This window comes from Oryctolagus cuniculus, chromosome 17 (assembly GCF_964237555.1).
Source record: "Oryctolagus cuniculus chromosome 17, mOryCun1.1, whole genome shotgun sequence".
Lineage (NCBI taxonomy): Eukaryota > Metazoa > Chordata > Mammalia > Lagomorpha > Leporidae > Oryctolagus > Oryctolagus cuniculus.
Genome location: NC_091448.1, coordinates 1,581,602 through 1,607,196, shown reverse-complemented (window position 1 = coordinate 1,607,196; position 25,595 = coordinate 1,581,602). Strand labels below are relative to the sequence as shown.

The 25,595-nt window shown below is 62.4% G+C and overlaps 1 protein-coding gene across 3 annotated transcripts in view; it reads left to right on the top strand.

The window, feature by feature from the left end:
* Positions 1–25,595, top strand: part of RPTOR (regulatory associated protein of MTOR complex 1) — a 342,816-nt gene that overhangs the window by 232,224 nt on the left and 84,997 nt on the right. For all 3 annotated transcript variants that reach the window (XM_070060172.1, XM_070060173.1, XM_070060174.1), the window contains 3 exons: positions 6,736–6,836; positions 7,333–7,477; positions 19,324–19,399. In XM_070060172.1, the coding sequence (XP_069916273.1) occupies positions 6,736–6,836; positions 7,333–7,477; positions 19,324–19,399 (322 nt within the window). The remainder of the gene's footprint in view (positions 1–6,735; positions 6,837–7,332; positions 7,478–19,323; positions 19,400–25,595) is intronic.

Here is a 25,595-nt window from a genome sequence, read left to right as displayed (position 1 = left end):
TATCCGTGATCCATTGCTTTTCCCTGCAGTGCTCCCTTCTGTGTCAGTGTGTTTTACCTGCTTATAGATGTTTGGGCGGTCTCCACTTTGGCCATTAGTGAACAGAGCTGCGTGCGTGTTCATTCCCCCAGACAGACAGCTGCGTCACCGCTGGGGTTCCACGTGGCTAGCGGGGGTGCCCGCAGCATGACTGGGAGCAGCGGAGCAGCCCCGGGTGCCGGAGAGCTGGTGCAGGTGACGAAATGTAGCTGAGAAAAAGTGTATGAAACATATAAAAGTATGTGTGAAATACATGAACAATATATATGAGATGTAGCTGAGAACCACCACGGTCCCCAGTGGAGAATCTTGCTGACTTCCGAGCAGAGATTTGTGCAGAGCCGAAGAGACTGGCCCGAGAGAGCCGGCGAGGAGGGAGCAGGGTCTGGGGGTGCACCTCGATGAAGAGGATCCTTGGGGACCCCTGTGGGGGCTGGCAGGGGCGGAGGTGCTGCTCGTGGGGCTCACGCATCAGCCTGGTGCTGTGAGGACCTGCGCGTCCCCTCACAAGGTCTGGAAGCAGGTGGGCGGGGCAAGGGCAGTGGCACTCGAAGTTCAGCAGAGGGTTCCGACAGGCAAGGTGGGGAGGACAGGCGGCCGTGGAGAAAGAGTGTGTGGTTGTGGGGGAGCCTGTGTGTGTGCGTGCATGTGTGTGCACACATGTGTGTGTGTCATTGTTCTTGTTGCTGTAGTGAGATCCCAGAGGCTCCTGCGCTGGGGGGAGCTCGTGTGGGCTCATGGCTCTGAGGTCCAGAGTGCAGGATCGGGAAGGCCCCCCGTTGGCCTGGCCCCTGCTGCTGGCCACCTTGCTGGGGAGTCCTGGGGAGACGGAGGCGGGAGCCGTAGCAAGGGAGAGATGTGTCTGTCTCTCCCCCTCTTCTTAGGCCTGACCCAATCCTGCCCTGTTTCCGGAGGCCCCACCCACAGGGACTGCACAGACCATAGCAAGTGGTGGGGACAGGCACCAGGGCCGCGTGTCTGATCAGTCAGGCACACACCCGGGAGTCTGACAGACCGTGAGCAGGAACGGGAGTGAGCAGCAGGGCAGACACTCGGCACAAGTGGCCCTGCCGGTCAAGCCCCTGCTCCTGCACTGGCCCTGGGCTGCTCAGGGGCTGGCTGTGTGTGGCTGGCACTGCTGTGCCTCCGTGCCAGGTGCCCCTGCGGGGTGGTGAGAGCACCCTCCCTGGAGGCTCCCGTGACGAGGGTCTGCACAGCGCCCCGTGCCGCGTGCGGCAGCAGCACTGACTCGACAGTGGTGTCCACGGCTGTGACTGTTGCGGAGAAACTGGGCCTTGGAGAGACCGGGGAGCCTGTAGGGCCACGGGCTGCTCAGTGCCCAGGTTCAGGGGGTTGCCCGCGCTGCTCCCCACCTCGGGTTGGAAACCAACTTGTGGGGCCGGCGCTGTGGCGCAGCAGGTTAACGTCCTGGCCTGAAGCACTGGCATCCCACACAGGCTCCAGTTCCCGTCCCGGCTGCTTCTCTTCCCACCCAGCTCCCTGCTGTGGCCTGGGAAAGCAGTGGAGGATGGCCCAAGTGCTTAGGCCCCTGCACCCACATGGGAGACCTGGAAGAAGCTCCTGGCTCCTTGTGTCAGATCAGCGCAGCTCTGGCTGTTGTGGCCATCTGGGGAGTGAAGACCTCTCTCTCTGTCTCTACCTCTTTCTGTCTCTACCTCTCTCTGTAACTCTGTCTTTCAAATAAATTAAAAAAAAACACTAATTTGTAATGATTCACATAATCATTGCACTTGCAAACCCTGCCTTCCTGCCGTTGTCATCGTAGTTCTCAAAGTCGTGAGTCACTGGGAGGCAGAATGGAACCAGTTCCGCCTGGGACAAACCACATCAGGAGGAAATAAAAAATAAAAATAATGACGAACCCGAGATGTGCCACGTGGTGCTGTGGTTAAGACAGTGCTTGGGGATGCTGGCATCCCACAAAGCGGCCGGGATTCACGTCCTGGTTCCTCCGCTTCCACCGCCAGCTTTCTGCTGCTGTCCCCTGCGGGCAGCAGGGTATGGCTCGTCCTTGGGCCCCCGCCATCCGTGTGGGAGGCTGATGGAGCTCGGGGTCTCCTGCAGCCCTGGCCGTGGCAGGCCTGTGGGGGTGGACCGGAGGACGAAATGTCCGTCTCTGTCTCCGCTTCTGTTTCTACCTTTCAAATAATTATTTTTTAATTTTTTTTTTTGAAGTGGGGAAACTCTCAGAACTAAGAGATACATTTCAAAGCCAGAGCACTAAAAAATGCAGGCCCAGGGGCTGAGAACAGAAAGGGGGCAGCCAGGGTCCTGGTGGGGAGGACGTGTGGGGAGGGGGCAGCCAGGGTCCTGGTGGGGAGGACGTGTGGGGAGGGGGCAGCCAGGGTCCTGGTGGGGGGACGTGGTGGGGAGGGGAAGCCAGGGTCCTGGTGGGGGGACGTGGTGGGGAGGGGAAGCCAGGGTCCTGGTGGGGGGGACGTGGTGGGGAGGGGAAGCCAGGGTCCTGGTGGGGGGGACGTGGTAGGGAGGGGGCAGCCAGGGTCCTGGTGGGGGGGACGTGGTAGGGAGGGGGCAGCCAGGGTCCTGGTGGGGGGGACGTGGTAGGGAGGGGGCAGCCAGGGTCCTGGTAGGGGGGACGTGGTGGGGAGGGGGCAGCCACCTGCACAGCGGGGTCCTTGTCCTCTGCAAGGTGCTCCCTGCCCCCCCAAACACACACAGCAGGCACCTCAGTGTCATGGCCAGGTGAGCTCTCCAGGTGAGCTTCGGGGCCTGGAGAACTGGGAGGCCGTCAGGGGCCATGTCAGGACCTGCAGGTGACCCAGCGAGAGCCTGGAGGGCCAGCACAGCTGTGTCAGTGAGCCGAGTGCTGCTCTGCTGCCTGTTAACTCGGGGGGGGGGGGGGGGGGAGACAGATGCCGGCAGGACTCTGGGAGGGGTCAGGGGAGATGGACAGCTGCACATTGGGGTCCTTAGCAGATCTCACCACGTGTGCCCCTGTGTGGGGAGCCCTTGGCATGACTGATGTCACAGTAGGGACCACGTGGCAGTGGGTGAGGAGTGGACAGCAACTTTGTTAAGTGACGAGCAGAAGGAGGATGGCGGTACCAACCGTAGAGGGGGTGACAAGGGTTGTCGGCTGTCAGGGCAGAGAAGGTGGCCCACAGCGCTCCGAGGCAGGCAGGTGGCTTCCCATGGGGAGCGGGGCTGGAGGTCCCCAGTGAGAGTCTGGTGTTGCAGACGCAGAACGCGAACCCCAGCAAGAAGCAAAGCTACAGGTGAGCCGGGCTCTAGGGAAGGGGAAGCCAGCGCCGCTGAGAGCAGAGGGGCTCCCTGCTGCCCCTGGCTCAGGGAGGGCCGCTCGTCCCAGTCCCTCCTGTGCGTGCCGGGTGGCCGCAGCGGTCAGAGCAGGGCAGATGGCAGAAGCCCCCTGCCACGGGCTGCTGGACGGAGCCGGCCCTTCTCATCTCCCAGCTCTGCGGTCTGTTCCCAGCCACAGCTTTAGTCCTGAGTTAACACGGAGGACTCAAATTTTTAAAGACACTGCGATATCACTCGTGGAAGTCTGGGAGTTCAGAGAATGCCGTGGGCACCTGGGGCTGGCGGTGCCACTGCTCGGTGCCCTTTCAGTCCTGTACGGCCGGCGATGCGTGGACGGCGCCCACGTGTGACCCCCGTCAGGATCAGGGACAGAGGCCCAAGGGAAGCAGTCACTCTGAAGTGATTTCATCTACGTGGCACGAAAGGGCGGAGGCGGACTCAGTCCTGCCCGGCCATCCCGGGAGCACCGGCAGGCCCCGGTGGGGCAGGCTGCTGTCTCACTCGCAGTGGGCTTGGGGGACATCCGTGTTCTGGGCACTTGCCGTGGCATCTGGCGTTGATTGTCGCCTCTGTGTTCTCTTCGTTTGGCAGCTGGTTCGTCCAAGGATACCAAAGTGGGACTCCCACGGGCAGCTCGCCGGCCCCCAGGGCTCGGACCCGGGAGCCCAGCTTGGGCTGCGTCAGCATCGTTTGGCTCACACCTCAGTCCCAGTTTGGGAACACACCGTGGCCATGTGTTCTGGCTTTGATTCTGTTGGCCTCTGTGCTTCCTCCAAAGTGCCGTCCCGGCGCAGGCACACACACACACAGCTGCTGCCACAGCGCCGGCCTCAGCCTCCACCTCCCCGGCATCACCTGGCTGAGGATGAGGAGGCCAAGGCATCGGGCTTTTGTTCCCTCGCGCGCAGTGGGGCTCCCTCATCGCATGGGCGCTGCCTGCAAACTGAAGGGACAGAAAGGACCCCCCCGCTGCCGCTCAGAGGAGCGTCCTTGTCCAGGGCGGGGGCTGCGCTGACCATGCTGGGAAGATCAGGCGTGGCGTCTCACGGCATCAGCCTGGAGGCTGGGGTCGGTCGTGGCTGCGTGGGTCCCTGATAAAGCCGTACACCGGGCTGCAGCGCGCTCCGGGCTGCAGCGCGCTCCGTGCTGCACGCAGGTCATCATCGTCCCCCATCGCCACCATCCACGCTGGGCGGGCAGCACACCCAGGCCTCACAGAGCGGGGACGCGGCGGCCCGCATGGGTGCTCTCGTGGGCCCAGCGAAGGCAGCCTGAGGATGACCCTGCCCTCTGACGTCAGTTTGCTGCCCCACCACGCACGTCCAGCCCTTTTTCCCGCACACCTTGGCCCCTCGTGCTCACTAATCCCAGGCAGAGTTCTGTCCTCATGACGTGGGTGTCCCTCTCCCACGCTGCAAGGAGGTGGTGGCCAACGGCCACTTCACAGGGTGCGCCAGGTGTCTGTGGGACGTCACTGTCGACAGCCTGTGCGCTGGTTTACCAGAGGTTGCAGCGTATCTGCCATCCGCAGAGCTGGGCTCGGGAGGCAGGCCGATGTTGCAGGACTGCACGTCCACCCCGGAATGCCCCCCAGGCCCTTCCCACTCCAAGCCGATTGTCAGTGACCTGCTGCTTGCAGGGCGGCCGACCCTAGGCTTGCTGTTTGTATGTCAGGAAGAAACGGCCCCACCTCACGTGGCCCCGTGGGCCAGGCTCTGCAGATCAGCGGCAGGCAGGGCATTGTCGCGTCCCTGTGCTGTCCAGGCTCCTCACTCCCGCTGGGGGGCCCGGCCCCCAGCGCACGGCCCTGTGGGGGGAAGTGCTCCATGCTGGCTTGAGGAGGGGGTGCTGGAGGGCACTGTGGGTGGGGACCTTTTGCTCTGGGTGAACGTGAGTCTCCCTGTTGACCTGTCTCCTGAGTGTGAGCGTCTGTTTGAGACCTGGGGCGGTGTCTGACCGGCAGTGCGGCTTCGGAGTGTTGCTTTGATTTCTCATCTCTCACCTCTCCTGTCCTGTCACCCTGAGTCGGCTTCTCGCCGCGGTAGCAGTGCCTGGGCGGAGCCAGCCAGCAAGGCAGGTGGTGGACTTGGCTCGTGGATGTCGGGGCGCACGGTCTAAGATCCGGCAGCAGGCGCCTGGTGGGGTGCAGCACGCAGAGGAAGGATCCCCTGCTGAGCCAGGAAGCAGTGAGGTGGCCGAGGGTTAAACTGCTTCTCCAGGACCCTCTGTCAGGAGCTGCTTCCCAGGGCACGCCCCCGCTGGGCCCTCCCAGACACCCACCGGCATCAGCGGCCCTGCAAGCTAGGAGCAAATGCTCTTCCAGCCACGGCCCCCGGCCCAGGAACAGGAAGTCTCTGTTCCTGGCGTGGACAGGAGGAGCACGCACGTTGCAGGATGGGGACATCAAGACCGAGCCCAGCTCCCCTCTTTGAGTACCATTCTCACAGAGGCAGTGCTGTCAGATGGGGACTAGGATGGGATTACTAAGCTGTTAAATCTTATAAGGAGCAGGGATCACACTCTAGTCTCTGAACCAAATTACTGTGAACATTTTCCTTCTGGGAGAAAAAAATGTTTTTCTGCCGGATATAATTAAACCTGCAACCTCGGAGATGAGTCAAGCCAGCCTCGCGGCGGAGGGACGTGCCGCAGCCGGGGCTTCAGGCCGGCCTCGCAGTGGAGGGACGTGCCGCAGCTGGGGGCTTCAGGCCGGCCTCGCAGTGGAGGGACGTGCCGCAGCCGGGGCTTCAGGCCGGCCTCGCGGCGGAGGGTCGTGCCGCAGCCGGGGGCTTCAGGCCGGCCTTGCAGTGGAGGGTCGTGCCGCAGCCGGGGGCTTCAAGCCAGCCGTTGCCTCTTTAGGCACACGCTCCCTGCAGACGTCCACACTGCTGGGCCGTCGCCTGAGGGACAGGCCCTGCTCCTGGCTTCCCCTGGAAAACAGCCACCACTCCCAGTCCCGTTCCTTGCATTCTTGGTCTCTGCAGCACCCGACACGTCGCGTGTGCACGCATCATGTGTGCACACATTGGACAGGCTCCCGTCACACGTGCATGTGCTTCTCTGCCCGCCGTCCTGCAGATGAGCGGCTGTCCCTGTGCGTGCACCCACAGTGTTGAATGGACGCTGCAGGTTCCTGCACAGCACCTCCGGTCAGTGGCCCCTGGTGCAGACTTGGAGACCCGAGGCGCCGTGTGTGCCCAGCCGGGTTTGCTGCACCCCTCCAGGGTCACCGCAGGAAGCTGTGGGGTTGCAGGTGGAAGGTGGGCCGCCTCTGCTCAGATGCGCTGGGGGAGCCGCAGCCTCGCCTCCCTGTGGCCCCCTCCCGTCCGATTCCCCACTTGGTTCCCTGTTCTCAGGGCCAGGACCCCAGCAATGACAGTGCCCCCTGTTCTCTAGGATTCCCGGGCGGCTGAATGACAGGAGGACCCCTCTGGGAGAACTGAACTGGATTTTCACAGCCATCACGGACACCATCGCCTGGAATGTGCTTCCCCGAGGTGAGGCTGCCCGCTGCCCGCTGCCCGCTGGGGGTGGGGTTCTTCGACCTGGAGAGCGCAGGGCCCTGGAACACAAGGGGCAGGCGGGTCACCGTGTTCCTGGCTGGTGGGCAGGGACAGTGCACGGGGGAGGCGAGGACCTGGGGGATCTCAGGTGCACGGGTGGCTCTCGCCGTGAGCTCTGGCCACGCCGGCCCTGGTCGGACTCTGCTTGGCGGCCGCAGGAGGCGTCTCCTCCCGGCCGTTGGCGCTGCCTTTGTTTGTTCACATCAGAGTTGCTGTTAGGAGACTCGTTTCAACTTCCTGCTGATTGGTTGGTTTTGGTGTTTGTTCATGTGTGTACATGCGCATGCATGTGGGGGGCACGCGTGTCTGTATTGCCATGGGAAATGTGCGTGTTGGGCTTCACTCGTGTTCTGTCATGTTTGCTGGAAGTCAGTGTGTACCTGGAGTTGAATGCCAGACACTGAAGACCCCTCTCACTGCCCTCTTCCAGATCTCTTCCAGAAACTGTTCCGGCAGGACCTGCTGGTGGCAAGTCTGTTCCGGAATTTTCTGTTGGCAGAAAGGATCATGAGGTCGTATAACTGCACCCCGGTCAGCAGCCCCCGGCTCCCCCCGACGTACATGCACGCCATGTGGTAAGTGTCTCGGCCAGGCAGTGCGGGCTGGCGGTCCAGCGCCGACGGCCTGCTGGTCCCCGGCTCCTGGCAGTCCCCCTTAATGGAGTCACGGGAAGCAAAGAAGGGAGAGTGCACGCAAACCGGAGACCTCGGCGAGTGTTGACACGTAACCTGAGGGAGAGGCCCAGAGAGCCCTGCGGAGGGGGTGTCTGCAGCCTTGGGGACGCGTGGAGGCCAGTGTCCCCCGGCCTCAAGGAGGGCGCCTCGTGCAGCGCTCCAGGGGCTGCCAGCTGCACTGTGAGGGGCGTCCGTGACCCATTGGTTTGCTTGCTTGGTTTTCTCTCTCTCTCTCTCTCTCACACACACACACACACACACACACACACACCCTGGTCTCTGTGGCTGCTGTCCGTAACCACGGAGTGGCTGCTGCCTGCGCCCCTGGTATAGTGGGAACAGGAGTAGTGACGTAGCGTGCTTTCGTCCAGACGCTGTCTCCGAAGATGCCTGGCTTCCTCTCGTTCCATTGCTGTCTGAACTCAGGCAGGGTTTGGGAAGTTCTAAGAGTGGGTCAAACTCACCGTGCATCAGCACTCAAGAAACCTCAGGAGCTGGGTGTTGTCATTCAGGTGAGGCACAGCCAGGAGCGCCACGCCCAGCACGGCCCCTGGATTACGGCAGAGGCTAAAACACGCCTGATCGGGTGCCTTCTGAGTCTGTAGACTCTGTAGACTCTGGGGCTAACTCGGAATTCTGCAAGCTGGATGAGTGCGGTGTGGACGTCAGGGCCGGCGTGTAGACTCTGGGGCTATCTCGGAACTCTGCAAGCCAGATGAGTGCGGTGTGGATGTCAGGGCCGGCGTGTAGACTCTGGGGCTATCTCGGAACTCTGCAAGCCGGATGAGTGCGGTGTGGACGTCAGGGCCGGCGTGTAGACTCTGGGGCTATCTTGGAACTCTGCAAGTCGGATGAGTGCGGTTTGGACGTCAGGGCCGGCGTGTAGACTCTGGGGCTATCTCGGAACTCTGCAAGCCGGATGAGTGCGGTTTGGACGTCAGGGCCGGCGTGGAGGCCTGACGAAAGCACCCACAGGCCTCCCGCCGCTGCTCTTGGTGCCTTTCCGCGCTCACCGCATCCCACAGACTTCGCCCCGGAACCTTGGACGGCAGGTGCTCCTCCGTGTTGGTGGCTGGGCCAGAGGAGGGGGAGTTAGCACAGCCGTCCACAGAGGCACAGAGCCCCTGGAGGGAGCCTCCTGGGGTGTCCAGGCACCTGGAGTTGCACACGACCCCTTTCCTGCGCCAGGGGCTCCTCCGTGCTGATGCGCGCCTTGAAGGCCCACGTGGCACGGAGCGGTTCAGCCTCATGGCCCTGCTGCACGCACACTCTGCCCTCACAGCCGGCCTCTCCCCTGTTGCGCAAACCCTGCAGGGATCGGCAGAAAGGGCTGCCTGAGGCGGCTGTGCAGCGGCAGTGTGTCCTGAGCTGCGTGGGGAGGCTGGCCCGGAGAGAAGCAGGGCAGCCAGGCGGAGCCAGGGAGCAAAGTCCAGCTCTGAGGCCTTCCCGCAGGCCAGGCCCTTGCCCTCATCAGTGGTCACCAGCTGCAGCCCCTCTGCCGCTGCTGCCAGTCCCTGCGTGGACTCCCAGCCTCCCACACGCTTCTCCACGGGCTCTGGTGGACGGTAGGGTGCACCGGCAGGATTGCCTCCCAGCTCCTGTCCGGCTTGTCTGCAGGAAACAGTTCAATTCCTTTCCTCATCCGAGCAGTGGCTCTTTCCGGTCATTTTGCCGAGACCTGTGGCAGTAACCGCAGCTCACTAGGCTGGCCTAGAACATGGCTGTCAGCAGCACCCTAGCCGCCAGGGAGCAGAATCCCAGTCCCACTGGCCGCCAGCGCGTCAGATCCCCCTGTGGAGTGAGAGTCCACACGGAGCCGTGACAGGTCCCCCAGCCCCCACCAAGGTGGAGATGCCTGCCCGAGGGGGAGCGTGATGGACGTTTCAGGTGACAGAGCCTAAAGCAGGTCTGGCGAGACCAGCACCACGCCGTCACCGCAGGTGGCCCGGGCACGGCTGTGGACGCCGCCACCAACAGGAGCCGCCCTCCCTGGGCACCTCGCTTGCCTTCCTGTGGCCAGAGCAACGCTGTGGGCCTTGGCTTTGTTTTCCGTTTTCTTCTTAAACCCGACAGCAAACCTGAGCGCTGCGCTCTTTCCGTCCGCTGAGGGGGAACAAGCCGCTCCGTCCCCGCCCCACAGAGTGCAGTAGGCGGGGTGTGTAACTCACACGCGAGGACTTGGGAAGGAGCGGAGAGTTTGAAGGCCCAGGGGAGCAAATGTGCTGAGAGGGAAAAAATCTAATTCACAAATTACAGGAGAAATTGTAGCCTTGTTCTGTCGGGCAGATTGCTCCATTTAGTGACAAGAAAGCTCTCCAACCTCGGAGTGGAGAGACGAGGAGGGGGTGGCTTTCCAGTGCGGTCTGCAGGCGCCGGCTGGATCGGCACACAGCCGCGCTGCCACCCTGGCTATGGGCACAGCTCACCGCGCCCCCTGCAGGGTCCTGCCAGACGCCCCCGGCCCTCACCACGTGGGCCCAGCCTCGGAGCCAGCAAGGAGGTAGCGGCTCTGTCTGCCCGATGCTCTCACGGCCTCCCAGTCCCAGAAGCTTCTCAGGGCCCCCGGGGAGGGGACCGCACCGGGAAGCCGGCCCTGGTGGAGCCTGTACCACGAGAGCCCCCGCAGGGCCCAGGCGTCTGTCAGCGGTGCTGCCAGTGGGGCTTTTGGGGGCATCAGCCAGCTGGTCAGTTCAGGACTGGCGGGTGGGGGAGGTGGCCTGGGAAGAGTGGCCTGCCCAGGTTTTCACCAAGGCAGGCGGCTGGCTGTCAGGGACCGAGACGCTGATAACGCAGCCCTAATCCCCGTGGCTGACTGGCCTCCTGGTGCCTGGCTTGTTCGGAAGCTTTGCATGTGTCACACAACACCCAGGTGACACGACACAGCACCTGAGGGGTGCCGAGTCGGGCCGACCCCAGTGCCCGCCAGCAGGGCACCACCCGTGCACGAGGTGCGTGCTGGCTCACGTCTGTCAGCAGTGTGACCGGTGCCTCGGTTCCTGTACACGGAACACGGAGCAAGGTGGTGGTGGTGTTTATGCCAAGATGGAGTGGTCGTTCTGCATTTCAAAAATTGGTCAATGTTACTCTTGTAATTTAAGACCTACCTATTGATTTTCTAAGCCTCTGAAAACTCTCATGGATAAGGCATTATTGGTCGTATATACAAAACTGGGGCCAACAGAAGAAATAATTGGGTACTTCTTGACATGAAAAAAGCGTAACTAGAATTCCCTAAGGTTCAATGCTTGGTCTTGATCTCATTTGATGTTTTTAACTGATGCAGAAAGAGCTCATTAAAGTCTCAAGTGGGAGGAACCTGCATACCTTAGGTTTAGGCTGTGTTTGATGCCATCTTGCAAAAGGGCTTACACAAGTCTCTGCACCCTCACCAGGTGCAGGCGCCGGGCTGGGCGGGGGCTGGGGCTGGGACTGGGGCTGGGGCTGGGGCTGGGGCTGGGGCCGGGCTGGGCAGGGCAGGGCAGGGCTGGGCTGGGGCTGGGCTGGGGCTGGGCTGGGCAGGGCAGGGCAGGGCAGGGCAGGGCAGGGCAGGGCTGGGGCTGGGCTGGGCTGGGCTGGGCAGGGCAGGGCAGGGCCAGGCTGGGCCAGGCAGGGCAGGGCTGGGCAGGGCAGGGCAGGGCAGGGCAGGGCAGGGCAGGCTCGGGGAGAGCAGAGGCCCTCCTAGAAAGGCGTGGTGCCTCGGTGCTTAGCAGCTCTCGGGGGCCAGCACACAGCTCCCCAGACTCTCCCCTCCCTGGGAGCTCGGGGCCCGTGTTGCTCCCCTGAGCTCCCCTCCAGGTCTTGTCCTCTGGGGAGCCCACGTCGCTAGGCGCTGTGAGTGACAGCCGAGTGTCAGCAGGAGAACTCTGAGCACTTCGGTTGGCAGCGGTGGGAGCGCAGCAGCACTGCTCACTCCCACGAGGCGTCCCAGGGCCCCCCCCCCCCCCTCGGGCACCTCCTGCAGCCCGGAGCCGGCCTTCATCAGGCCTCTGTCCTGACGGACGTGCTCAGTCCCGGGCTGAGACGCTCGCTGCAGGGTCTGTGCCTTCCCTTCCTCTCCCTGCGACGCTGGAAGCTGCGGGGAGCGCGTGCCTGCGGTGTGGGAGTGCCCATCTGAAGCCGTGCTCCTCACTCTCTCGAGAGTGGCGATCGGAGAAGGGGCACTCCGCCGGCTGTCCCCGCAGGGTTCAGGGAGACAGGCCCCCAGGGACGAGCCTCCTGGGCTTCCCCAGATGAGGGTGAGGACGGCAGAATGTGGAGAGAGCACTGGGCTGGGGGCTGCCGAGGAGCTACGGGGGTCGGGGACAGGAGGGGGTTGTGCCTGCAGCAGGGGAAGCACCGAGAGGCGCCCAGGCTGTGCCAGCCCCCGGCAGGAGCCGTGGACTGGGAGTGCAGAACGGGGAAGCAGCAGCCCGGGCAGGAAGCCAGGGAGGGAGTGGTTGGGGCCTAAGTGGGCGATGAGGAGCCCCAGGCCCAGGCAGGGGCTGCGAGGGACTGGAGGTGTAAGTGTGCAGCAGGTGGAGGAGGCTGGAGGTGAGGCCTGCCCCAGGTGTCTGCCGGGACTGTGCGTACACGGCACTGCCAGTAACCGCAGCTGGGAACAGGCCCGCAGGGAGCTCTGCTGGGGCCTGACGGGGATCTCAGGGCAGCCGTGGCCCTCGGAAGTCTAGGTCTGGAGGGTGAGAGGCAGAGGGCCCAGAACAGGGCCTGGGCGTTGGAAGGGGACACAGGTGACTCCGTTCACTGTGCATCCACCAAGTGCCAGGCTCTTTGCAGCTGCTCGGCAAACGGCGCCCTGCTCGCCTGGCCTCATGCCCTGCACACCCCAGGAGCCAGCACCGTCCCTGTTGTGCGCCAGAAGGGAGGTGGCATTCGTGCAGAACTGGGAGCGTGTGGCTGAGAGGGAAGGCGCGGACCCCTGCCGTGTGCCGACGCCTGGGCCCCTCCCTGTCCTCCCTGCAGCTGTTCTAGAGCCAGGGAGCCAGCCGCATTGCCAGCGCCACGGGGAGAAGCATCCGGCGTGTGCCCGCCTTGCCCGGGTCAGCCGAGCCTGTGCATCCGAAGTCAGCCCCAGCCAGGGGCTTCATGTGCAGTTTTGGCCCAGGCCCCGTTGTCCAGGTTTTTTTAAGGCGTAGCCAGAAACTCATGTTTTCACTTGTAAGTGTGCGATTTCTCGCAACCTGATATTAACAGTGTTACAAATGTTCTGAGACCCAAACCGCACACCTGTGGGCCAGATGCAGCCTGCACGCGGATTGCTCCAAGCCAGGACTTGAGGGCTTGAGGATGGTGCTTCAGGTTAATCTTGGTGGGCCTGGCCCTGGGTCTGCCCGCTGCCGTGTGCAGGGAGCCGCGAGGGCGTGCACCGCGACGCTGGCGGAGCCTCCCGTGCACGGCGCTCGTGTAGAGTGCTGGGACGTTGGAAGGTGTCCCGCGGGGCCTGGCGTCGTGGCTTCTGGTCTTTCTGTGCTGGGAAGCGCCGAGTTAGTGAAATCGCAAGGTTCTTTTTCTGGAAACGGTGGTGGTGGATTTCCAGGGGGAGGATCACATGTGTTTGGCACACGTTCTCGCTGGGGAGGGCTTTCCAGTAACTGTGGTGCCAGCAGGAACCCAGAGCTGAAAAGTAAACATTAGTCAGTCTGATTAAATGCGGAAAGCTACACCATGAACCTGCTTTGGTCAGGAGTGGATTGTAAAAATCTGGCTTTGGGTTTTGAGGAGAAACACACTGGGAGCAGAAGCCTGGAGGTGCCTGGCCACCAGGTCCATGTAGAAGCACCTTGGCAGCTGCGTCGAGTCTGCCGGCGCCTCGGTGGCTTCCTGGAGTTGGGCAGCTCCGGGGTTCTGGAGATGAACCTAACCCGAGGGCAAGACCTGGCCTCACTCGGCACCACTGAGCCACCCACCCACCCTCTCCTCTCACCACCACCAAATGCAGGTCAAGAAGTGAGGGTTGTTGGGTCCCAGTAAGTGCATCAGGGTTACAGAGCATTTGAGGGAATGAGGTTCATGTCTGTGGATGCCCCCCCGCCCCGCCCCACGAGTCGTGGCAGTTTTTAACACTGTATTTATTGGAGAGCTCCCGCCCACGGGCTCATATTGGCGGGGGACTCCACTCAGAGTTGGAACGCAATCCTGGTCTCCGTCTGGATAAAGGAGCCCAGCCACTTGAGCCATTGCCATTGCTTCCCAGGGTCTGCGTAGCAGGAAGCCGGGGTTAGGGAGCAGAGGAACAGGAACTGGACCCCAGGTGCTCTGAGACGTGGAGTCCCACCTGCTGGCTCAACCCCAAAGCCAGACGCCTGCCCCATTGGCCTCTGTAGGACGCTGGTCCAGAGCTCTGTCTGAACACCACCTCCCTGCATCGGTTCACGTCTTGTGTCCAGCAGGTGCTTCCTCGCTAGGCTGTCTTAGGGCATTTGTCCTTGGCTTTCGTCTGCACGCGAAGAGAGCTAGAATGTTGCTTGCCCTGGCCACTGGGCAGTGGCAGTTGTAACACAGGTGCCCTGTTCTTCAGGGACGTCGGAGGCTCCCGTCACGCCAATGGCACTTGCAGGCATTCATGCTTCCCAGAGGAGTGTCCACGGTGACAGTGTCGCTGCGGTACTCACCTTCCCAGCGTGCTGAGAGCGAAGGTGCTTGGAGGCAGAGGGGGCGTGAAGGCTTCTGCTTCCTCTCCTGTCCCTGTGTCTGCTCTCTGAACAGATGGGACCCTTAGAAAACCCACTGAAGGAAGGCATTGGGCTGTGAAGTCCGTCATTAGAGTCTAACCCACACTGTCCTAGGGACGCTCACGTTCAGACAAATTCTACGCGAGTGAGTGCGGGAATGTGGACGGCAGGACAGCCCGAGTCTCTGAATGTGAGCAGCTGTTGAGCTCACGATGACATGGACGCCACAGAACAAGCGACGCGCGCTCTGTCCAGGGCCGAAGGCGTGCCAGCGCCTACGTGTGCAGCCTGTGCCCAAGTCCCTTGCAGCGTTTCCCTGCCGGTCACAGGGCTCAGCCCACCTTAATGTCGGCACTGCAGATCTGGGGAGGAGAAAGCCCTTCGGACTTGGTAACAACCTTGATTTTGTTACAAGATTGCGTGTTTTTATTCTAAGAGAAGGGAGAGACTGCTAGATGTAATTGCTCGCCCTGCGGACCTGCAGGGCGTCACCTGACTTGGTTACTGTGGGAACCATGGCTTCTCCCGTCTCCCCTCAGTGTGACCCTCGCAGGCTGCCCACCCCAGGCACTGTCCCCTGTGGCAGCCTCCTCCTCAGTCCCTGGGGCCACCTTCCAGAGGGTCGGGAGCCCGTGAGGAGTGGGCACCAGCAGCTGAGACCCTTCGGCGATAGTTGGCCTGCCCTTGTCCAGGGAGACAGAGTGTGGCCCCGTCCTGCGTGGCGGTCCCAGCCCCACTTCCTGTCCTGAAGTCGGGAGGGAGCCGGAGGCGTCTTGGAGGCAGACGTGAGTCGTGCTCCTCTGTCTCCAGAGGCGCCCACGGCAGCCGAGGTGTGGGCGCCCAGCCGGGCTGCCTGCTGCTCTGGGTGACAGACCCTTCCCACAACCGTCAGCGCTCCCACCTCAGAAACAGACGTGTGTGCCCCCGGGGAGCTCGCAGGCAGGCAGTCGGGAGAGAGCACTCGGAGTAAATCATTTAAAATCTCGTTATCGGATCCTGGGTGGTGATGGAGAGGTCGCATTTTTAGCAGCGAAAAGGGAACCGAGCCTGACACAGGCTGAGGTTAAAGCTGAGGAAACGCGTTTCCACGGGGCTGCGGCGGGGGAGGGGCTGGGGATGGAGTGCACCGGGCGGCTTCTGTTTAATTTCTGATGCAAAGCCATCGGGGAGCCGTTCTCCTTCACTTTCCATTTCAGGGTCCTGAAACCCTGCATTTGTCTGCGGTGAGAGCCTGCGCTTTCTGCTCCCTGATGGATCAGCGCGGAGGGGGCTGCGCTGCCTTGCCAGGCACCCTGGGCTTCGGCATTGCAAGCCGGCTCTCGCCGGCTCCCTGGAAACCCAGTGCCCGCCTGGTGGCTGCTGCCCGGGGAGCCAGGGAGCGGCCAGGAGCTCAGACGTCCCTCAGAGGCCCCTTGCTCCGAGCTGTCGGGGAGGAGCCCCTCGGAGCAGATCAGCTGCTCACGGCTCCTCCCGCCCTGCCTCTCCCTGCCTGCTCACCAGGGCTGTGGGAAGTGCTAAGCCAGACACCTCCCCAGCTCCCTCCGACTTCTGCCAGCGCCAACCGTGAGAGCCGGCTGCTGCGCGGCGGGCCGCGTGGTCTCGTGCTTTTATAGGACCTACTTCCCCACTCATCCCAAATTAAGACTGCAGGTCCATCTCGATTTTTATCCTGGAACACGCAGCCAGCTTCGATCAGCCGGTGTTGTGCCCACCAGAGGTGCCGCTGTCGGCCTTTGAGAGTGTGGGCGCGCCGCGTTGTTTACTGGTTCCCTGAGGCTCCTCTAATCCACCCTTTCCTCTGGTACAAACTAAGCAGCCGGAGGCCCGGAGAGGGGAGCTGGCGTGTCCGCCCGCGCTTCACCGGTGGGCGCAGCTCGGCCCTCCGTCTTCTGTGCCGAGTGCAGCTGTCGGGTGCAGCGGAGCCGCTCCCTGGGGAGTGCCTGGTCGTGTATCCGTCATGGCTGCCTGGGTGCCCTCCTCCGCGGTACCTTGGACGCGTTCTGTCCCTCCCACGTTTACACAGCCCCGTCCTTCCATGGCACGCCCCAGCGACCTGAGGCACGGCCCCTGTGGCTTTGTCTCTCTGCAGCGGGAACATGCCATCCGTCCGTGACGGCTTCACGCCGAGGCCCTTTCGGAGAGGGCTGAGCTGGTGCGACCTCTGCTCGGCCCCAGCCACAGGTGCTATGAAGCCTCTTGCTCCAGGCCGCCTGGAACCTCAGAAAATCTGGGGACCAGCCACAGGTGCTATGAAGCCTCTTGCTCCAGGCCGCCTGGAACCTCACAAAATCTGGGGACCTTGCTACTGGGCTGCAACTTACCACGTTCCTGGGACGCCCCACGCAGCCGTGGCGAGACCACGTGGGGCAGGGGCCAGGACACGCTCTGCCTGCCCTCCCCCCACACACACACACTCATAAACACTTCCTTCTGTCTCCTGGAAGGGGACTTTCCATTTGCTTACGTTGCAGGCGTCTGTGGAGTGCAATTGCAGTAACTGACTTTGCTTCTGTCTTAGCCGCCTGAACACGCCCCTCAGCGCCTGCGTGTGCCTGCCGCCGGGGTTAGGGAGCACGCGGGGGCCGTCCGCCGCCCCCACTTTGCAGCCCGCCTGCTGCCTGCAGACGCTGGGCGGGCGGGCGGGAGCGAGCCGTCCCAGGGCTGTGCCGCTGCAGGTTTCCGCGGTCCTTTTGCTACTTGCAGCTTCACTTCTCTTCAAGTGCTCATTCCTGTCGGGTCCTTTATTGAGCCACTGGGAAAGGGGGCTCTCACGCCCAGCACGCGCTCCCGGTAGGCTGCATGGCCTGGGGTCCTCCCCAGGAAAACGCTCAGGGAGAGGAGCTGCTGCACTGGACACGACACCGTTGCACTGGTCACCACTGTTTCCGCAAGGCACACATTTCTAGGAGCAAAGGAGAGAAGGGCGGGAGGAGCCGTTCTGTCCGTGGGGAGCAGCGCCCTCCGGCCACACAGAGAGCAGGCAGTCTGCCTCCAGCCGAGGGCTCGTGCCGGCCACTGCTGCAGAACGGCACTGTCTCCGGCCCTGTCTGCCAGTGGCTCCACCGTGTCACACACAGTGTGACCTCTCAGCCTCACAAGGACCCCACGAGGGAAAGGCCATCAGTACTCAGCTCACAGATGGTGAAACTGACCCCAGGGAGTTGACCATGAGTGCCAAGGCCCCAGAAACCGGGCTGTGCTGTGTTGTGAGCAGGCGGCAGCCCCCTCCCTGGGCCTCGACCTGCAGGAAGGAGCAGGCTGGGAGGGGGTTTGGCGCAGAGGAGGGCGTGGAGCCAGCCCGTGCCTGTGGTCAGGGCTGCACGTCCCCTGCCCCTCTCCTTGTCACCCACTGGGCCGCTCTGGGCAGAGACGTTGCTTTCATTCTGTCTTGCACTCTAGTTCGGCAAGTAGTTGTTGAAGTCCTACTGTGTGCTGGGCCTCAGGGCAAGTGGTTGGGACACCCGGCACCACAGGGTGTGTGAGAATCTGGCCTGGAGAGGTGGGGCCTGGGCACCGCGCAGGCGTAGGAGAGGCAGGCAGAGCGGTGGCCCGGGAGGAGGGGCAGTGGGAAGGCTCCCCCTGGCAGGCGGCAGGCAGTGTGACTGTGACTTTAACCTGTTTTCCGGGAGAAAGGGTGTGACCAGCCAGCCGGCTGTGGCTGTGGCTGTGGCTCATCAGAAAAGTGGAGGAGGGCACTGGGCCGGTGGCGCCCAGGTGATGATCTGAGTCAGATCACAGGGGAGGCGCCCCCTGTCCACTGGGGGACAGGACACCCCAGTGCTGGGTGGGGAAGCACCCAGGGCAACCCAAGCCGGGGGTGGCAGGGTCCAGTGCACAGGTCGGGCCTGGGCGTCGGGCCTCACCAGCACCACGCGCTGCTGTGTGCCTCTAGGGGCACTCTCTGTCCCTCCCCTGAGCAGTGCTGGTGAGGCAGGCGTGTACCTGCAGCTGGGGGAGGGCCTAGCGCTGACCAGCAGGAAGAGGTGTCCGGTCTGCCCGTCCCCCACCCACCCCCGCCAGACTTGTGAAACTGCCACTGGTCGCTGGTGAGGTAGACGGCAACCCGCCAGAGACCGGGTGCTCACCGAGCCCTGGCCAGGCCCCGTGCGGCTCCATGAGGTACGGATCTCTCTCCCAGCACCCCGCCGGGAGCCCGGTGCTGCCCTGTAGCTGCTCTGTCTGAAAGGAATTCAGGATTGAAAGTTCATGAAAAACAAACAAACAAACATGCCTACAGGCATACATTCAGGGAAATGTGGCACAAAGAATCCCTCTTTGACCTTTGACCTGCCTGGCTTCAAAGCCAAGCCCTGTGTTCTCCAGAGGGGACAGGCGCTGCGACGCCCCGCGGCCCCGGCCCCGTTACGTAAGATGTGTTTATGAGGCTGCATAAATCACTCTGCGATGGGCTTTCGTGCCTGAGCCGCCGAATCGTTTCAGGACAGGACCCGAAGGGCTGGCTCGGAGCTGGAACAGGCGTGGGCGTCCGCCAGGCAGTGGGGTTGCGGGGCGCGCTGTCGAGAGGCCCCTGCCCTGGCTTGCAGACTCTCTGCTTTCCCAAGGGACGGTCACCTCTCCCTCGAACAAACACCCTGTCTCCTCCTCGGGAGGTCACTCAGCCCCAGGTGGGCTGTGGGAGCCATCAGCTTACCCTTGGCCTTCTGGGGCACCGGGGCCTGGGCTCCGGGTAGGGGTCCACAGCCAGGCCTCCTTCCCAGCCTCGCACTGCCCGGCCCAAGTGTTCCCTCCTGCTTCTCTGTGACGAGGGCGCCCCCGTGAGAGCCACCGCGGGGACTGCGGCTGTCGGAGACAGGGGTGCTGCAAGGGAGAGTGGGTGCTTTTCCTAAGCTCTCTGCTCTCTTGGTTCAGAGAGCAGAAACGTGACGTCCAGAGTGGGCAGAGCACGGGGTGCCGACAGCGTGGTCCACACCCGGGCCAGCTTGGGGCGCCTGTGCGCAGCCGCTCCTGTGCCCCACAGCAGGCCACCGTCCCCCAGACCTGGCTCGGGGCACAGGCCTCCCTCCTTTCCCTGTGGTCACCACCCACTGATGCCCGGGGCCCCCTCTGCTCTCTCCGCAGGCAAGCCTGGGACCTGGCCGTGGACATCTGTCTGTCTCAGCTGCCGACCATCATTGAGGAAGGCACTGCGTTCAGGGTGAGTCCTGGGCGCCGCGCGGGCCTGCCGCTCTGGGCCCCGGGGGCACAGCTCCCAGTCTGGGGGCACCCTGGGGCTGGGCTGTCAGAGATTTTGTCTGTGTCCCTGGTGAAATGAAGCCAAGCAGAGCTGCAAAGATGGGCCAGCTGGGCCTTGAAGCCGGGCTTTGAGATGTCTCCTCAGTGCAGCCTGCCTGCTCTGCGGTCGTCTGCGTTTAGCCGTGAGTGAGTTTCCCGCGGGGCAGTGGACGCCCCTGGCAGCCTCTGGGGTGTGAACGGGGCCCCACAGGGGAGTTCCAGTCCTGGCCTCGTGTGGGCAGAGCAGTGCAGTGACCGCAGGGCCTGGGTCTCGTCTTCCTCGTGGTACCTGCAGCGGCTCACCCAGAGCCCTCGCCCCTCCCCCAGGTTCTTTCATTTGTTGGGCACGTGTAGCCCAGTGTCCCCAGGAACCCACAGGAAGGAGAAGGCACACGCTGGACATCAGCAGAGGGTGTGACGGGCACCGAGGGCCGGCCAGGAGGAGGCGGGCAGCCTGGACAGAGGCTGAGAGGCAGAGGCACTGTAGCGGGGGGCGGCTCCAAGCTGTCCACTGAGGCTGAGATACTCTAAGAGGCGGGGCTGGACCCCAGGGCCTCTCCCCCACACACTCACTCCAGCCCCACCCAAGAGACTGCCTGCGGGGCTGTGGCCGCCCTGGTCGAGCTAGGGACGTCCCTGTGCTCCAATGTCCTCACCCTGGGGGAGGGGCGTCGTGAGGACAGGCTTCTCTCATCGTCTTGGGCGTCTGTGGAGGACAGAGTGTGGCCACACAGGGTGCTGGCCCTGCCCGTGGGTGCCCACCTCCGCTCAGCCAGAGTGCAGCTTGCAGGCCCACCCTCCCCTTGGAAGGGCAGAGCCAGGCCGCGCTCCGGGCCTGGTTTGGTGGTGCCCTTCCTAGAGGGGGGCTGTCTGCTGCCGTGTCAGGTCCTGCGGTTTCTGTCGTCGGAAAGCCTGTTCCAGGGCCAGCGGCCTCTCCGGAGCGTGCCGTCCATTTCTGTTCTGCTAGGGCCAGTGTTTGGGAATAACCTCACCAAACCGGGGCTCAGCGCGGGGCAGGGTGGTGCGGGAGGAACAACTGACAGGCGCAGGCTGCCTTTCGTTTTTTTACTTTGAAACCATGTACCAAGCCTGCATGAAGCGGGAGCCCACAGCCGGGCCAGGGTTCTGAGCGCACGCACTCAGCCAGCAGCCGAGTGGAGCGGCAGGAACTGAGCAGCCCGGAGCCCTGCTCGCTCGCTCTGGTGCTGCCGCTGCCCTGCTTCTGCACGCGGTGCCGGCCGGCGCTGGAGCGGGCTCGTCCACCAGGCAGGCTGCCCTCGTCTGAGGGCGCCGGAATTCACTGGTCGGGGCTGTGGGCAGCAGCGCTCCGTTTCCGGGGTGCAGCCGTCGCGGAGAGTGTGGCCGGGCCAGGCCCAGGCAGATGGAGCACTCGGTCTCAGGGCTCCTGTCGGAGAGGTTGGCGTCTTGTTCGCGGTGGGTTTCGCCTCGGTTTTCCTCCTTCTGTGCACGCCTTGGAGGAGTATTTACCTTCCCTGCCTCGGATTTCTGCTCCCAGCCCCCACCCTCGTGCCAGCAAACGCCTCCCTCCTGTCTCACTGCCGAGTCTCACGGGAGGCCTGGAGAACGCAGGTGCATGCTTCTGCTGGAGCACCCATAGGCGTGAAGCTCGGGGCTGTAGGGTGCGCACCACACACGCATGCGCACACGCACACGCATGCGCACACTCACATGCACACATGCACACACACGCGTGCGCATGCCCCACCCTCCACAGACTGTGTGAGCTGTGTTGCTGTTCAGTGACGTAGCTGCTGTGGAGTGGCGTGGAGAGGCGTTCACATACACACACACGCATGCACACACACACGCATGCACACACACATGTCCCACCCTCCACAGACTGTGAGCTGCGTGGCTGTGGTGGAGCGGCATGGGGAGGCGTTCACATACACACACACACGCACACACACGCATGCACACACACATGTCCCACCCTCCACAGACTGTGAGCTGCGTGGCTGTGGTGGAGCAGTGTGGGGGGGCGTTTCCTGGAGACGTCTGCGGTGTTCCCTGATGGTTGGCAGAGTGTCACTTCCTGTTCTGCAGGCCACACACGTGTCTTCTTTGGGACACCGTCGGGTGTCTCGGCTGCTGCTCCCTGCTCTGCAGGCGTCTGTCCGCCCAGCTGTGCAGAGCCCTGGGTGTGGATGCTGAGTGACTTTCTTCACTCCGAGAGCCTCAAGCTCACTTTCCTGGTGTTTTCTTCTTGGTGAACAAAAATTCCTTAGTTTAACAAAATCCAGTTTTTGTCTTTCCCGGCCAGGGCTCCCGGCCTCCCGCGGTTGGAAATCTGCTTCCCCTGAGATGAAGGTTTGGTCGTGTGCCCCCGGGCAGGCACAGCGACACTGCCTCCAGGCACCCCCAGCCTGCCCGGGGCTGTCCGCGTGGAACCAGCGCCGTCCACGGGTGGGCTCTTTCCTGGTCCCATTGCGCCCCGCCCAGTGCCCCAGTCTTCATCCCACGTGTCGCAGGCAGGCGTCCGCGTCTCCAGCTTTGTTCTTTCCCAAGGTCGCCCAGGTCCCCTTGGCCCTTTGCGTTCCCGGTGGATTTGTCGTGTGTTCGTGTCCACAGAGGACCTGCCAGGACCTGGCTGAGACTGGGGTGGGGAGTAGCTTGGCCCAGGGGAAGTCGCCGTCACCTCGGCTGTAGGTGGTGTCTTGAGATCCTGTTTCCTGTTTTCTTTCTGTGTTTTTGTAAGTTATTCTCTGTAGCAGCTTCACTAAATCCAGTCTTTGTTTCAGTAGTTTGCCGGTTCTCTGCCTGGCTTCATCTTAAAACCTCATCATCAGAATCACAGAAAGATCCAGAATATAAGTCGCTGTCAGATAGGTGTGGGAAGTGACAGCGTTCAGTTAACCCCACGAAATTCGTGTTCACCGACTCGGGCGTCCTCTGCCGGAGGTGTCGAGTCTGTTCGCCGCGTGGGTCTCGGCCTGCCCAAGGTCATTTGTCTTCGTTTCTGCGGACACTCTGGAGGTGCCGGGAGGAGGATCCCGACGCGGCGGGAAGCTTGGGGCATTGGGCTTTCTCTGGGGAAGCAGAGCTGTCACGGGGAGAGTGGGTGTGCCGTGGACCACGCAGCCGTGGACGGCTGTCCCCTCAGAGCCACAGAGCTGTCACAGGTGGCCAGTGTCTCACAGCCCAGCTCAGGGACAGCAGATGAGAGAAGAGGCGGGGCTGTGCGATTCTCTGACCCTGCTGTGTGTGTCCGTGCTGCCCGATCCCCTGCCCGTCTAGTGCTTGGGCTGACCACACAGCAGAGGCCTGCTTCTCAACCACGGGGGCCGACGGCGTGCAGTGTGGGAGGCGGATCTGGGGTGCCCAGGCAGGTCACGCAGGTGCTGAGCACTCAGGGGCTGGTGCCCCCCGCCCGCCAGCCCTGCCCGCCAGCCCCGCCCGGCGCAGGGAGTCTGACCAGCCTCTCAGCACGGCTGGGGCAGTTCAAGTGCAAAGGTCGGGGTTTTCTGTCTTTTTAAAAGATTTTTTTATAACTGAACATTCTTTTAAAAAAAAGATTTATTTATTTATCTGTGTATTTAACAGAGAAGGGGGAGAGACAGAGAGAAAGAGGTCTTTCATCCACTGCCTCACTGCCCAAATGGCCACAGCCGCCTAAGCTGGGCCAGGCTGAAGCCAGGAGCCAGGTCTCCCACGTGGCTGCCAGGCCCAGGCACGTGGGCCATAATCGCCTGTTTCCCGTGCATTAGCAGGGAGCGGGAGCAGAAGCGGAGCAGCTAGCACCAGAGCTGGGGCTCCGGTGTGGGATGCCCGCATTGCCAGTCCCGCACCACCGGCCCCGCGTCCGTCTCTGTGTGAAATGGACGACACGTGACCATCCGCGAGACAGAAACTGATTGAGCGAGCAGGGATTGTTGCTCCCCCATTCGTGGAGGAACGACACAGGACCCTGCGCTGTTCTTTTGTCTGCTCGGCCCTTCCCGGGTTTGCTGCTGGTTCTTCCCGGGTTGGCTGCCGATCCTTCCACCTCCGTGGAAGGGCGGTTCCCCCTGCCACTTTCCCCACTTCCGCGGGGGAGCGGCACACCGCCGGCCGGCTCTCTCGGGGGCTGCACAGGTATTCCTTCAGATAGATGTTCCCTCTAGATGTTCCTGGTGCATGTTGTCTCTCTCCTCCTTTATAGTCCTCTTCCACCAATCCCAACTCTGCTACCCACACACCGAGTACGCTGCTCTCCTCCAATCAGGAGCAGGATCAGCTCCTGCAGGTTATTGGTTGAACTGGAGGCAGCTGTGTAGAAGTTGTTTACTCCTCTCCCAGCGCCATATTGTGGGAGAGCAGATGCATAGAATAAGTCTTTTTTTTTTTTTTTTTTTTTTTTTGGACAGGCAGAGTGGACAGTGAGAGAGAGAGAGACAGAGAGAAAGGTCTTCCTTTGCCGTTGGTTCACCCTCCAATGGCCGCCGCAGCCGGCGCGCTGCGGCCGGTGCACCGCGCTGATCCGATGGCAGGAGCCAGGAGCCAGGTGCTTTTCCTGGTCTCCCATGGGGTGCAGGGCCCAAGCACTTGGGCCATCCTCCACTGCACTCCCTGGCCACAGCAGAGAGCTGGCCTGGAAGAGGGGCAACCAGGACAGAATCCGGCGCCCCTACTGGGACTAGAACCCGGTGTGCCGGCACCGCTAGGCGGAGGATTAGCCTCGTGAGCCGCGGTGCCGGCCTAGAATAAGTCTTTTTTTTTTTTTTTTTTTTTTTTTTTTTTTTTTTTTTTAATTTTTCTGACAGGCAGAGTGGACAGTGAGAGAGAGACAGAGAGAAAGGTCTTCCTTTGCCGTTGGTTCACCCTCCAATGGCCGCCGCGGCCGGCGCGCTGCGGCCAGCGCACCGCACCGATCCGATGGCAGGAGCCAGGAGCCAGGTGCTTTTCCTGGTCTCCCATGGGGTGCAGGGCCCAAGCACCTGGGCCATCCTCCACTGCACTCCCGGGCCACAGCAGAGGGCTGGCCTGGAAGAGGGGCAACCGGGACAGAATCCGGCGCCCCGACCGGGACTAGAACCCGGTGTGCCGGCGCCGCTAGGCGGAGGATTAGCCTAGTGAGCCGCGGCGCCGGCCTAGAATAAGTCTTAATTCCAGTAACTTAGTCTAGTCCGAGTTGCTCCCCACAATTCCCCCTTTCTTTTTATTTTTTGGCGTTGATACGCGCCTGTCTTCGGTGCCCCACGGCACACACTCTGCTCTGCTTGCTGGAGTTGCCCACAGGTGCTTACAAGCCCTACCAATCAGGCAAACCAAATCCGGGTCCTCTCTTCGCCATGTTGAGAGGAGGTTTTTAGGCGCTGATGCATGCCTGTGTTCGGTGCCCTGCAGCGCATGCTCTGCTCGAGCTGCCTGCAAGTGCTTATCGCCTTAATCAGGCAGACCGAATCCAAGCCCTCTCATTGCCATCTTGTGGGGAGACTTATTGGTTTTGATAACGTGCCTGTCTTCGGTGACCTGCAGCGGATATTCTGCTAGCCGCCCGCAGGTGCTTATCATCTTACTAATCAGGCAGACCGAATCCGAGCCCTCTCATTGCCGTGTTGTGGGGAGGCCTTATTTTTCTCTATTTCTCTATCTCCGGGCATTCCTATTTCTCTTATTTTACTTCTATCTGCCAGCATTCCTATTTCTCTCATTTTACTTCTAAATTTCTGTTTCTCTTATCCCCGCGGCTTCTCGGCGCCTCGCCCCGCGGCGGCTTCCCTGCTGTGCGTGGCTTCAGCCCACGCTTCTCTCATCTGCGCGGCTTCCCGGCTTCGTGCGCTCCGCGGTCTCCGCGCCCTTCGCACCCGCACCACGGCCTCCGCGCCAGCCCCACACTTCCTATCTACTCGCGCCCCGTGCGCTCTCTCCGCTTGTGCCCCGTGCGCTTTCTGTGCGCTCAGCGGCTTCCGCGAATCACAGCCTAGCTCACGTTTCCGCCATTGGTTGGTTTAGTTTTCAGTCTAAGTTCCCCAGGCTAACCTGGCGAAATCCAACCTAGCTTATGTCTCCGCTTTTCGGTTTGGCTTCCCGTCTTTTGCTCCCCGGGCTAATCTGACGGATTCCAACCTAGCTTGCGTCTCCGCTTCTGGTTTTAGTTTTTCGCCTTTTGTTCCCCG